The 14423-nt window shown below is 45.1% G+C and overlaps 1 protein-coding gene and 1 non-coding gene across 3 annotated transcripts in view; both read left to right on the top strand.

The window, feature by feature from the left end:
- TTC4 (tetratricopeptide repeat domain 4) overlaps positions 1-13644 on the top strand; it is a 28328-nt gene extending 14684 nt beyond the window's left edge. Inside the window, exons 6-10 of one of the 2 annotated variants that reach the window (XM_066269100.1) lie at positions 3804-3890; positions 5777-5988; positions 6632-6713; positions 10435-10517; positions 12532-13644. In XM_066269100.1, the coding sequence (XP_066125197.1) occupies positions 3804-3890; positions 5777-5988; positions 6632-6713; positions 10435-10517; positions 12532-12634 (567 nt within the window). In that variant the 3' untranslated portion in view covers positions 12635-13644. The remainder of the gene's footprint in view (positions 1-3803; positions 3891-5776; positions 5989-6631; positions 6714-10434; positions 10518-12531) is intronic. The other variant, XM_066269101.1, reaches the window with a different exon arrangement.
- TRNAV-GAC (transfer RNA valine (anticodon GAC)) lies at positions 4295-4370 on the top strand. Its single transcript has one exon. It is a non-coding gene; the product is annotated as a tRNA-Val (tRNA).
- Positions 13645-14423: the final 779 nt, after the last annotated feature.

Below are 14423 nucleotides of genomic sequence, written 5' to 3'. Positions count from 1 at the left end.
TTTCCATATCAGTTCGTTTGAAGGTTTCTCTTGTGGTTTCATTTGGATTGCACTTTTTTGTCTTCTCATTATGTCTGTGTTTGGGTGTTTTGTTTGTAGAGCCAGTTGAGTCTAGGCTTGGTGTTGTCTGCCTCCGGTTTTCAGTTGTGTTATTTCTAGATCCTTGAGAGCTGAATTTTTAAAATTTTAACTATATAGGTAGGTACATTCCTTATCGAGGTAGCACCTACACGTGGTATTTTGTGGAAGAGCCACACTCAAGGGGCCAAAGAGCGGCATGTAGCCCACGAGCTGTTGTTTGCCAACCACTGACCTAGGGGAAATGAACCCAAGTTCATAAAGAGACTTGTGTAAGAATATTCATAGCCCATTTTATTTATAATAACCTAGAGCTAGCCCTTGTGTCCAACAACAGGAGAATGGATTAGCAGAGTGCTGTGTTCATACCATGGAATATTACTTGGCAATAAAAAGAAACGAATCTTTTGGTGGGATGGGAGGGAGATTGACTGCAAAGGGACATGAGGGAACTTTCAAGGGAATAGAAATGTTCTCTGTGTTGATTGGAGTATTGAGTCCTCAGGGTATACATTTGTCAAAACTTATTGAACTGTACACTTAAAATTTGTAAATTATATCTCAACAAAGTTGGTTTTAAAAGAGGAAGCAGCAGGCCCTGGCCGGTTGGCTCAGCGGTAGAGCGTCGGCCTGGCGTGCAGGGAACCCGGGTTCGATTCCCGGCTAGGGCACATAGGAGAAGCGCCCATTTGGTTCTCCACCCCCCCCTCCTTCCTCTCTGTCTCTCTCTTCCCCTCTTGCAGCCAAGGCTCCATTGGAGCAAGGATGGCCCGGGCGCTGGGGATGGCTCCTTGGCCTCTGCCCCAGGCGCTAGAGTGGCTCTGGTCGCGGCAGAGCAACTCCCCGGAGGGGCAGAGCATTGCCCCCTGGTGGGCAAAGCGTCGCCCCTGGTGGGCGTGCCGGGTGGATCCCGGTCGGGCGCATGTGGGAGTCTGTCTGACTGTCTCTCCCCGTTTCCAGCTTCAGAAAAATACAAAAAAAAAAAAAAGAAGAATCAAATTCCATAGTTCAGGGCTCCTCTGACCTGAGCTAATGGTTGTTTCACTTTAGGTGGACTACTGGGACCCCACACTTCAGGTGAGACAGCAGGAAACCATATCCACGTACTTGCATCCCATTAATCCTAGTAAAAAACATGAAACTGCCTGACCAAGCAGTGGCACAGAGGATAGAGGATTGGTCTGGGATACTGAGGACCCAGGTTTGAAACTCCGAGGTCACTGGCTTGAGCGCAAGCTCATCTGGCTTGAGTGTGGGCTCACCAACTTGAGCGTGGGATCATAGACATAACCCCAGGGTCACTGTTTGACCTCAAAGGTTGCTGGCTGGAAGCTCAAAGTTTCTGTTTCGAGCCCAAGGTGACTGGCTTGAGCAAGGGGTCACTGGCTCGGCTGGACCCCCCCATCAAGGCACATATGAGAAAGCAATCAATGAACAACCAAGGTGCTGCAACTATGAGTTGATACTTGTCATTTCCCTCTCCTCCTATCTGTGATACTTCTCGTTTCTCTCCCCTCCTGTCTGTCTGTCCCTGTCTTCCCCCCTAAAAAAATATATATATGAGAGTCTAAGTCAGGAGTCAGGAACTTATGGCTCACGAGCCAGATGTGGCTCTTTTGATGGCTGCATCTGGCTCGCAGACAGATCTTTAATAAAAAAATAATAACGTTAGCCTGACCAGGTGGTGGTGCAGTGGATAGAGCGTTGGACTGGGATGCGAAAGACCCAGGTTCGAGACCCCGAGGCCACCAGTTTGAGCGCGGGCTCATCTGGTTTGAGCAAAAGCTCAACAGCGTGGACCCAAGGTCGCTGGCTTGAGCAAGGGGTTACTCGGTCTGCTGTAGCCCCAAGGCACATATGAGAAAGCAATCAATGAACAACTAAGGTGTCGCAACAAAAAACTGATGATTGATGCTTTTCATCTCTCTCTGTTCCTGTCTGTCCCTATCTATCCCTCTCTCTGACTCTCTCTCTGTAAAAAATAATAATAATAATAATAATAATAATAACATTAAAAATATAAAACATTCTCATGTATTACAATTCATTTCCTACTGCTTATGTTCATGGTTGCGGGTGGCTGGAGCTAATCACAGCTGTCCTCTGGGACAACAACAAATTTTTATTGGATAATGCGTAACATGCATGGGTCGTTGTATGGCTCTTACAGAATTACATTTTAAAATATGTGGCGTTCATGGCTCTCTCAGCCCAAAAGGTTCCCAACCCCTAGTCTAAGTCATCCTTAATTATCCATCTTAATCATTCTCTAATGTGGGACCAGACACTGGTCAAGTGTAGCTCAACTAGGAAGGCAGAAATGGACATAGTTCCAGGGGTTTCCATGGGTGGGGCATGCTTGATAGTGTAATCAAACTTGCTAACAGCATAAAGGATTTCTGTAGATCTCTTGGCAGACCGGATTGGAGAAGGAATGACCAAGAATTAACCACTATCTCCCTGAAAGGGTAAACTTTGTTCACAAGAAAAATAAGATCTGTATTAGTCTCTATAGGGCATTTTTGGGGAGGATGAGGGATAGGTCATGCTATACTTTAGAGCAGAGGTCAGCAAACTGACCCACAGGCCAAATCCAGCCTGTGGCCTGTCTTTGCATATTTCTTGGAACTAAGAATGTTTTTTACATTTTTAAAGGATTATAAACAAAAATAAAACCAGGTAATATGTGACAGACCATATATGGTCTGCAAAGCTTAAAATATTTACTCTCTGGCCCTTTACAGAAGGAGTTTGCTGATCCCTGTTGGTTTTTGTTGTGTTTTGTTTTTAACGTGAGAGAAGGGGAGATTGTGAAACAGACTCCTGCATGTACCCTAACTGGGATCCACTCATCAACCCCATCTGGGGTCGAGGCTTGAGTACCAAGCTATTTTAAGCACCTGAGGTTGATGCGCTCCAAGGGAGCTATCCTCTGTGCCTGGGACCATGTTCGAACCAATTGAGCCATTGGCTGTGGGAGGAGAAGAGGGAGAGAAGGAGGCGGGGGGAAGCAGATGGTTGCTTTTCCTGTGTGCTCTGACGAGATTGAACCTGGGACACCTGCATGCAGGGCCGATGCTCTATCCACTGAGCCATTGGCCAGGCCGCTGATTCCTGTTAATCTGTAATCTTGAGAATAAGAGCAGGATCAACTGATTTGTGGTAGATTAGGAAAAAAGGAAATCTACGTTATATTTCTACCAGGTTAAGTAGACTGGTGGTACTTTTCTCTTATGGGTTATAATTGTGCAAAAGGCATAGCCTCTGATAGGTTCTTGCCCTGGGTTTTCCCAGTCATACCAGTGAAGCTGAAATGCCCCATAGTGGTATACATGTGATGTCAGGCCTTCTACTAAGAATGCCCTTTCTCCTTCATCTGGTGGAATCTTCTTTGTCTTAACCCAGCTCCTCAGAGGGGCAGAATCAGTCACTTTCTCTTCTGTTTCATAGCACTTGGTACACACTGCCAGGGGAACACATAACAGACCTTTTACCTGTCTATGCCCCTCAGTAGACTGAGCTCCTTGGGTACAGGAACTGCAGATTTTTTAATTTCTGCTGCCATTTGTCCTGACACCCAGATATGTGCTAACTGAACTTGGCCACTGGTATCCCTTGACAGGGGTCTGGATTGGCTAGAGGCCAGAGATAGTAATTTAGGAGCAGGTTGGGGTAACAAGAGAAAGCAAGTTCCCTAAACTGATACATCTGACTTTCATTTTCAGCGAACTGAACAGAGGGATATAAGGAAAGCAAAGTTGAAAGAAAAGAAGGAGCAGGATCAGAATGAGGCTTTACTCCAGGCCATCAAGGTGAGTTCTCAAACCTTATGTCCTTATGGTCTTTTTGGTTTCATTCTTTGGTGAGTTAAATTATGCACCCATTTAAGTGACTTAGGGAACTTCACACTACTAAGATGCACTACATTAGTCTTTCCCCACAACATCTAATCTGTTAACACAGTGGTCCCCAACCCCTGGGCCGCGGACCACTGGTCCGTGGGCCATTTGGTACCGGTCCGCAGAGAAAGAATAAATATTTATTTATATTTAAGTCTGAACGATGTTTTATTTTTAAAAAATGACCAGATTCCGTCTGTTACATCCGTCTAAGACTCACTCTTGATGCTTGTCTCGGTCACGTGATACATTTATCTGTCCCACCCTAAAGGCCGGTCCATGAAAATATTTTCTGACATTAAACAGGTCCGTGGCCGGCCCTGGCCGGTTGGCTCAGTGGTAGAGCGTCGGCCTGACGTGCGGAAGTCCCGGGTTCGATTCCCGGCCAGGGCACACAGGAGAAGCTCCCATCTGCTTCTCCACCCCTCCCCCTCTCCTTCCTCTCTCTCTCTCTTCCCCTCCCGCAGCCAAGGCTCCATTGGAGCAAAAGATGGCCCGGGCGCTGGGGATGGCTCCTTGGCCTCTGCCCCAGGTGCTAGAGTGGCTCTGGTCGTGACAGAGCGACACCCCGGATGGGCAGAGCATCGCCCCCTGGTGGGCATGCCGGTGGATCCCGGTCGGGCTCATGCGGAAGTCTGTCTGACTGCCTCCCCGTTTCCAGCTTCAGAAAAATTTAAAAAAATTAAAAAAAAACCCCCAGGTCCATGGCCCAAAAAAGGTTGGGGACCAACTGTGTTAACACATTAATAGATTAAACAAAATGGAATACTCCTGATTCTCCATCTAATCCACATTCACAATAAGGATTTGGTCATTTTCTAAAATGTAGAATATTGGAATGCTCAGGTTTTTGTACACAGACCTGATTTTGTTTCTCTCCTTTAGTCTTAACTTTGCATTTCAGAAACTTCATTCTATAAAAGATAGCATATACACAAAGCCATACATATTTTACCAATAGTTTAAAGCAGAGGTCAGCAAACTGCAGCTCTACTTGTTTATGTGTTATATTGTTTTCACACTACAATGGCAGAGTTGAGTAGTTAACTTCAATAGAGAACATTTGACCCACAAAGCCTAAAATATTTCTTATCTGACCCTTTACGGGAAAGTTTACCAACCCTGATTTAGGAGATACCATCAAAGACAGTTTTGATTACATATAATTTTCCCCTCGTTCATAGCCTTAGGAATCTTCACACACATACATAAGAGGTGACTCTACTCTTCAGACCTTAGGTTTATCCTTATTTCCATGAAATAGTCAAGGCTAAGTGCATTATTTTTAGTATTCCATTATTTTTAGTATTCCATGTCCTAGCTAACCTGAAGTGTTTGCCATTTTTGTACATGCCAAACTCTTGATCTTTTCTGTGCCTTTGCACATGCTGTTCCTTGGGCTGGAATGCCCTTCTGCCTTTCCTGCTCCTACTTCTCTTTCAAAGTCTTTGTTCAAGTCTTGGCATTCCCCAGTCACCTCCAGCCCCAGGTTGAATTAATTTTTCATGGTCTACAGTTCCACATGTTTACTTCTTACTGTATATTGTACTATTTCCTTAGCTATCTGCCCACTAGACAGACCATGAGCAGGGTCAGGAGAGCAGGACCCATGTCTAGCTCATCTCTGTTGTGGTTGATGTCTGGAGAAGTTTACTTAAACAAATGCCTACTATGTGCTAGGCCTCAGAGATGAGGAGGATAAATCAGAGAGCTTGTAGTGCATGGTCTCCCTGTTTTAATGAAATGGTTTGCATGCTTCCACACAATAAGGTTTCTGTGCATTTCTGTCTTTACCCCAGGCTAGGAACATCAGGTTAGTTTCTGAAGCTGCCACTGAGGATGAAGATTCTGCCTCAGAAGGTCTAGGTGAACTGGATGGGCTCAACTATGAGAATCCCTATGGAGCCAGGCTGAGAGTAGATGACCAGGGCAGACTGAGCTGGCCTGTGCTCTTTCTGTACCCAGAGTACGTCCAGTCGGACTTTATCTCTGCTTTCCATGAGGACTCCAGGTACTTACTTGAACAGGAACCCTCTGCTGTTGCTTGCATGCTCTTTTCCTGCCATCTCTGCAGAAGGGACAGGTGGATTTTTGGTTGAGGAGGGAAGAGAACTGTAGAGGGTTTCACTCTGGTTTGGCTTGATCTCCCTCCTGTAGCTGATTTCTCCCTTTGCTAACTAGCTTTGCTAGTGACAAAGTAGTTGTCAAGTTCATAGAGACAGAACTCTCATTGTATTGATGGGCCTGTAAGGGTAACGCTGCAGTACAGAGTTTGTGCATCTGTGGTGGGATATGAAATCATCGTAGGTAGTACGTGCATAGTAACTTAAATATATATATATATTTATTAGAAAAACTATGATTTGCAGTTTAACATGTGATTTACTAGGGTTAATGCTTAGAATGTAGCTAAATATGAAGAATGTTGTTAAGCTTGAGTCAGGCTTAAATTTAAAGAAGTTAAAGAAAATTACTGTGTCAAAATAGGACAAGTGATACCCATATACATTTTGGGTACTGTTGTCAAAATGGCTTACACCTCCATTTTATGTTTTATACATTCCTGATAACTCTTATTTGGTGTCTGGGGACTGTGATATGGGAAAGTGGGTCATGAGTTATTGATACCCAAAAAGTGCATGTTATATCCTTAGGTTTATTGATCATCTAATGGTGATGTTTGGTGAAACACCCTCTTGGGACTTAGAGCAAAAATACTGCCCTTATAACTTAGAGGTAAGAGAAGTTTTATTTTGTTCCTCTATGGGATTTTCTGAGGGGGTGGAGGTTTCATTGCTTTTTAAAAAAAATTGTAAAATATACGAACATAAAATGATAAAATATATAAAAATAGTAAAAATAGTAAATCTTATGTTCTGTATATTTACCATAAAAATACAATTTTTAGCTATTTTAATTATAGTTATGAAATTATATATAATTATTGATTATAGTTCAGTACCATTAGGTACAGTCACATTATTATGCAATCATCACCACTATTCATCTCCATTTTCATCATCCCAAAGTAAACGTCTGTATCCATTAAATCAGGGGTCCCCAAACTTTTTACACAGGGGGCCAGTTCACTGTCCCTCAGACCGTTGGAGGGCCGCCACATATGGTGCTCCTCTCACTGACCACCAATGAAAGAGGTGCCCCTTCTGGAAGTGTGGCGGGGGGGGGGCGGATAAATGGCCTCAGGGGACCACATGCGGCCCGCAGGCCCTAGTTTGGGGATGCCTGCATTAAATAATAACTCCCTATTTTCCCTTTCCCCAACCCCTAGAAACCACCATTGTACTTTCTGTCTCTATGAACTTGACAACTACTTTAGATACCTTATATGAGCAGAATCATACAATATTTGTCTTTGTGTCTGGCTTATTTCACTTAAATAATGTCCTCAAGTTTCACCCATGTTGTAGCACATGTCAGAATTTCCTTTTTAAGGCTGAATAATATTCTATTTTGGGGATTAAAAATAATCACAAATTATAGTATAAAGAATTTGTCTTTTAATCATTTCAGAATAAGATGCCAACTGATCCCCCATTATCCCTGCATACTTCACTGTCTGTTTCCCACAAACAGGGACATTTTCCTTCACAATCCCAATCAACCATCAAAATCAGGAAGTTAACTTTGATACACTAGTGAAGTGATTTTCAACCTGTGTGCCACAAAAAATTTTAAAACATGCAATGCACTGACCTCTTTCTCTTAGGCTGTCAAATAAAAAATGACAACAGCCAATACAACTGTATCTGTCCAGTGTGAATAAATCAAAATGATACCTATTTTTTATCAGATTGGCAAAAAATATATTTTTTGGTGTGCCGCAGAATTTTAGTAATGTTATGTGTGCCATGAGATGAAAAAGGTTGAAAATCACTGCTGTAGTGCCATTCAGTACTCAGATTCCATTCAGTTTTTACACATTGTTCCAGTCAAGTTCTTTATAGCAAAGCTGTTCAGAATCCCACATTGCACTTTGTATTTAGTGGTCACGTCCCTTTAATCTCCTTCAGGCTATAGAGGAGTTTCTCAGTCTTTCCTTGATTTTCTAGATCTTACCAGTTTTTTTTTTCTTTTCTTTTTTTTGTATTTTTCTGAAATGAGATGTGGGGAGGCAGAGAGACTCCCGCATGCGCCTGACCTGGATCTACCTGGCATGCCCACCAGGGGGTGATGCTCTGCCCACCTGGGCCATTGCTCCATTGCAACCAGAGCCATTCTAGTGCCTGAGGCAGAGGCCATGGAGCCATCCTCAGTGCAAGGGCCAGCTTTGCTCCAATGGAGCCTTGGCTGTGGGAGGGGAAGAGAGAGACAGAGAGGAAGGAGAGGGGGAGGGGTGGAGAAGCAGATGGGCGCCTCGACTGTGTGCCCTGGTCGGGAATCAAATCTGGGACTTCCACACACCAGGCCGACACTCTACCACTGATCCAGCTGGCCAGGGCCTAGATCTTACAGTTTTGAAGATTATAGACCAGGTATTTTGTAGAAAGCCCATCAGTGTGGGTTAGTCTTTTGTTTCCTGTGACTAGGTGTGGATTATGTACATTTGACTGGCATATCATAGAAGTGATGCTGTGTCTTGTTGCATCCTATCAGTTGTACTTGATTTCAATTTGTTCCATTTCTGATGACATTCACTTTTATCACCAGATTGAGGTGGGGTTCTGATAGTCTTCCGTACTATAAAGTTAATCTTTCTCCCTTTGTAATTAGTATTTTATAGTATTACTCTGAAATGATGTAAATATCCCATTGCTTATTTTTAACCTTCAACATAATTTTTTTATATCAGTGGATTTATGGTTTCCTATTTTGAGTTATATAATCTGTTACTATGACTATATTATACTCAAATTATCTCAGATTTGGCCAGTGGGAATCCCTTCAAATTTGTTTCTGAGTCCTTTTGACTTGTTCCCATATTTTAAGCATTTCCTTGCTATCTGGCACAAGATAGTGTAGGCTCAAATTGTGCTTTCCTTATCCTAGCTCTGGAATCAACCATTTTTTCCCAAGGAGCCTTGGTTCTTTTTAGAGCGAAAGGATATTTAGAAGCCAAGATCTGTGGCAGTAAGGGTGTGTGTGTGAGAGAGAGAGAGAGTGAGAAAGAGAGAGGGAGGAAGAGAGAGAAGAAATATGAGGTCTCACAGTATCTTCAATTTATTCTTTTGTAAGTGAGAGGAGGGGAGATAGACTCCCACATGTGCCCCGACCAGGATCCATCTGGCAACCCCCATCTGGGGCTGATGCTCAAATCAACTGAGCTATCCTCGGCTCCCAAGGCCGACAGTTGAACCCACTGAGCCACTGGCTTTGAGAGTGAAAGAAAGAGAGATGGGGAAGAGGAAGGGGAAGAGAAGCAGATGGTAGCTTCTCATGTGTGCCCTAACTGGGGATCAAACCCATGACATTCATACCCAGGCCAATGCTCTATCCACTGAGCAAACCGGCCAGGGCCAGTATCTTCAATTCTAATCCAACACCACAAGATCTCTTTTTTTACTTTCTATATTTGTGACAGTGGCTTCTGTTATTCTTACTGTGTTTATTAATTTGATCAGTCCCCCTATATTTAATCCCCCTCCTGACACCACCACTGTCCCCTCTCCCATGTAGAATCTTCCTCACCCTACTTGGACTCTTAACTCCCCACATCAGGCTGCTGCCCCATAGGTGCCCTCCTCATCCTACACATACTATAGCTCCTCCTACTGTTCAGCCACCCTGCACAACTCTCCCCCCTTAATCTACTTGGGTTCGCACTCCCCACGGCAGCCCTCTCCCTGCCATTAGTGGTTGCCTTCCTCACTCTTGTTAGGCTCTGACACCTCATCTCAGCCATCTCCATACATGAAACCCTCCTCATCCAACGTGGGCTCTGACACCCTACCCTGGACAGCCATCTTATGAGGAAGCCCTTCTTACCCTACTTAGGCTGGCCGGCCCCCAGCAGGGGTCCCCTCCTTGACTGGCTGGGCTATTGCACCTCTGACCCCGTCACAGTCCTCCTGTAGAGAGAGGGCTTTATAGCCCTGCTTGGGCTTTGACACCTGTACTGGGCTGCTCCCTGTGTGGACATCCTTTTCCCCTGCTCTGGGCTGTCATGGCTTTCTTCCCGCACCCCTGATGGCTCTAGGACTAAATTGTTAGGGAAGGGCCTGGGCTTGAGTCTTGGCTCCTCTGTTTACTGGCTGAGTTTCATTGATGAGTTATTTCCCTTCTCTGAGGCTTGGTTCTATCTTTGTAAAATGTAGCCAATAATACCTTTCATAGTATCATGAGTGAGGACTGAGTGCTTTATATTCCACAGCTCTGTACAGGAGGTATTCAGCTAAAAATGGTCACCATCTCTTTAATGTTTCCCTAGACTTGGCCTCAGCATGCCTGGTGCTGCTGCAGCACTTTGTATCTGACTTCTGCTCCTCTGTTAATTGTGCAGGTCTACTTTGAGGACGAGGACAGGGAAGAACTGTACCAGGTTCTTCCCCAGAGCACCCTGCTGCAAGTGCTACAGCACCCCAGGTGAGTCACTTCATGGGGCTGAGCAGAACACAGAAGATGCTCATCCCAGAGATACAGCCAGGTTCTCATTTCACCACCACTTGCCTCATACTTCCTCCCTTCTGCTCTGGACACAAAACTGTTGAGATGACAGCCATGGAAAATGGCCAGGCATTTGCTAAACAGGTGGCAATGTGACAGCTGAGCTCACTGCACTGCAGCCATGGCACCCTCAGCTGGGGAAGTGAATGGGACTGGTCTGAGGAGGGAGAAGCTGCTAGCTTTTGTGCCTGAAGACAGATGGGGTGGCCCTCCTGCTCCCAATTGTGCCCTGTCCCCTGATACTGGTATATGGAGAGAGCATTGGCTTTTAAAGTCAGACATCATCATTTCCTGGCTGTGACTCATCATTTCCCGGCTGAGCACACACTGTCTCTCTGGGGTGACTTCCTCACCTCCAGAATGGGAATCATACTGTTGCCTGCCTATTTCTCAGGTATTTGAGAGCTGATGACGAGTGGGAGTCCAGTGCTTTTGTAAACTGCTCTAAGCGCACCTTCATTTGTGGCAGTGGCAGCCAGTTGGATTTGGCAGTTGTCATTTTCTTCTGCTTTGGGATCTTCCCAGACTATGAAGAATGCCCTCAGTAGATGTATAAGTTGACTGTTGGACTACTTTCCCTGAGCTTTGGGCAAAGCAAATGCTCTTGTTTGGGGGCTCGTAGAGTCCTGTTAGCGGAATGAAGATGGTTGAGTGTGGTGGAAAATGAGGCTGGAGAGCTAGGTTAAAGCCGTGTGCGAAGACCTTGAATGTTCTGCCTATGGAGCATGACCTTTGTTCTGAGATGGTGTATGGAGCCACAGAGGATGCTGTTTAGATAAACTTCGCACAGTGATGTACAGATTTTAAGTGCACTAGTCGATGGTGGGGCCTGAAATAGGGGACTGACTCAGTAGGGTTTCCAGCTGCTCTTTATGCTTCTCTTTTGGGTTGACAGGCAGGAGGTGAAGATTTTTAAAAATATAGTTAATGACTTCTCTTGGCAGTGTTTTTTATGGCATCACATTCCTTTCTCTTTTATTGACAAATTTTTAGCTGTTCATTTTCTCAGTTATTAACAAATTACCTAGATAATTTAAAGGCCGCTCTCCCTCATCTTAAAAAAAATGGGGGATAAATCTAAACAGAAAACAGATTGATTTGTGGAGAGCCAATTTCACGCTTCTCAGAAAGTGTCAATGCTACTGCTTTTTAAATGACTGGTATAGGCAGGAGGCTACCCAGGACAGGTTTCCAGCAACTTCAGACCCTGCACTGGGTAGAGCCGAGATACAGGCCGCTCTGTCCAGACGCAAGTACGTTGGGTAATGCTAACACCTCTCATCCAGGAGGGCACGGCCTTCTCATTTTTCCAACCTGCCCCACTCCGTTTGCTTTATGCCCAGCACCAGCAAACGTTCTGTGACCTGCACTGCCTGGCTTTACCCCCCATGCCCCATCACGACCCCTTTTCCAAATTTAAGTCAAACTCAGACAAGACATTTCCAGGAAACCTTTCCAGATTCTTCTTTCCCATAGAGGAAATCATACCCCGTGGGCTAACGCTATACCTCACAAATGCTTCTACGGTTGTGCCCTGCAGCTGTGAATTATTTATCTCCCTTCCCTCAGGGATTGAGAGCAGGGACAGTGGTTTTTGTTGGTTTTTTTAATCTTTGTTTTCAGCACAGTGCCTGGCTTTTCCTGGATATTCACTATTGAATGAATGAATGAAAGCATGTTCTTGTAGTTTTATGTCATGCTTAGCCACAGACCTTGGTGCTAGAGGACTGACCCAAAAGGTCTGGCTAGGTTATATGGGGGCCGGGTCATGCTAATTTGCCATATTTATAAACAACCCAACAAATAAATGGCTAAACTTGCATTTTAATGTTGATTCACATTCAAAGGTTCACCTTGAATGTTGTTAGGAAGGTCCATGGATGATTAAGATTGCAATTCAAATAATCCTTCTCTTTTATTGTGTTCACTACAGGTATTTTATAAAAGCCCTGACACCAGCATTTTTGGTCTTTGTGGGATCCTCTACTTTTTGTAGAAAGTATCTCCAGGAGAGAAAGGTGCACCGAATAAAGTGACCGATGCAAGCTGCGGAGCCAGGCCCCCAGGATCTCCTCCCTGATCCTCTTCTGCCTGGAATACAGCATACTTGCTTCAGTTGGCATACTCCTACAATCCTGTGCTTTCTCTCTGCCACCTTGGGGCAGTTCTTCCTCACGTGGTGGGAGGGGAGGGGCTACTGACTTCCCTGAACTGCTGCCGTTCTGGTCAAAGCCTCAGCAGGTCTTCACTCTCCGCGGTTGATACAAAACTTGTGCCTTGGTCATGACCTCCTTATACTCACTGTGAGTTGTGTTGGTTACTGGCCTCCATTTCTGAAGGGACGATTTGTTGCAGTTACCACAGCAACTGACCTGAAGAACTTACTGGACTTAGGATCCAGTGACCACACCTACAGTTTTACGTCATTAAAGCTGAGAGACCTTGTCCCCTGGTTAGGCCTTGGTGTGAGATGGGGCCAGGAAAGCCGGGTCCTATTTAGATGTTTGCCTCTACAAACATCTAAAATCTAGGGTTCTCCAGAACCCCTAAAATATTTGCCAGATTTCCTGGTCTTTGCAATATGGGGGGACTGTGATACACTTGAACAGTGGACTTTGCATTCTTCCCTAATTTTCACATTTCAGGATTTTGTTCCTATTAAACTGAAAAATATTTGTGCATGTTGAGTCATTGTCATAGCTTTTACCTATTGGGTTTTACATGTCCTTACCTGTAAGCCATGTGACTTCTTGCCATGCCAACCCCATCCCAAAGGGAGGGGTGTACTTCCCTGAAGAGCCATGGGTATGAAAGGCTATGTTCTTTTCTCTGCCATGAGAACAGTTCCCAGATTGGGGCTGTTCCTTCCGCCTGTGTGCCGGAATGGTAAGACATCTGCAGTGGAGCTGCCGCAGCTGCCCTGAAGCCACTGATTGTAACATGACGGGAGATAAATGTTTGTAGTAGTAATAGCACTGAGATTTGGTTGTTTGTTACTATAGCAAAGCTAATACATCATTAAACTGAAACCAGCTGCTGTCCTTAAGATGGACTAATGTGGGGTTTTGTGCTGTGTGCTTCCTTGTCTTTGAAGGGCAACATGCTGTGGAATATTTACGAAGAGCCATGCAGCTTGTGGCCAGGAAGCTGAAGTCCAGACACCATCCTAAGCTTGGCCGAGGCCACTCTAAGGACACCCTCCCTTGCTTCCCAGCTAGAGACTCCTGCTTGATTCTCTGTGTAAGAGGCCTGACATTCAGTTAGCAACAACTGAGGCAGGCATTGCAGGGTTCCCTGTAGCTGCTGACTCCAGCTACCTCACTGTCTTGGCGCAAAGCGGGTTCCAGTGTACCTCCTTACTCCTCTGTGAGACAGATTACCCTGCCCCCTCCCAGGACACTGTGAGGCTGGATGAGATGCTCAATGACAGCAGGTGGTACATCAAAAAATATATGCATCTGCCTGACCAGGCAGTGGCGCAGTGGATGGAGCGTCGGACTGGGATGCAGAGGACCTGGGTTCGAGGCCCCGAGGTCGCCAGCTTGAGCGTGGGCTCATCTGGTTTGAGCAAAGGCCCACCAGCTTGGACCCAAGGTCGCTGGCTCCAGCAGGGGGTTACTCGGTCTGCTGAAGGCCCGTGGTCAGGGCACATATGAGAAAGCAATCGATGAACAACTAAGGTGTTGCAACACGCAATGAAAAACTGATGATGGATGCTTCTCATCTCTCTCCGTCCCTGTCTGTCTATCCCTCTCCCTGACTCACTCTCTGTCTCTGTAAAAAATAAATTTAAAAAAAGAAAAAAAATATATGCACCTGACAAGG

Source organism: Saccopteryx bilineata, chromosome 3 (assembly GCF_036850765.1).
Source record: "Saccopteryx bilineata isolate mSacBil1 chromosome 3, mSacBil1_pri_phased_curated, whole genome shotgun sequence".
NCBI lineage: Eukaryota > Metazoa > Chordata > Mammalia > Chiroptera > Emballonuridae > Saccopteryx > Saccopteryx bilineata.
Note: the sequence above shows the minus strand (reverse complement) of the source record. Positions and strands in the feature narration are given on the sequence as shown.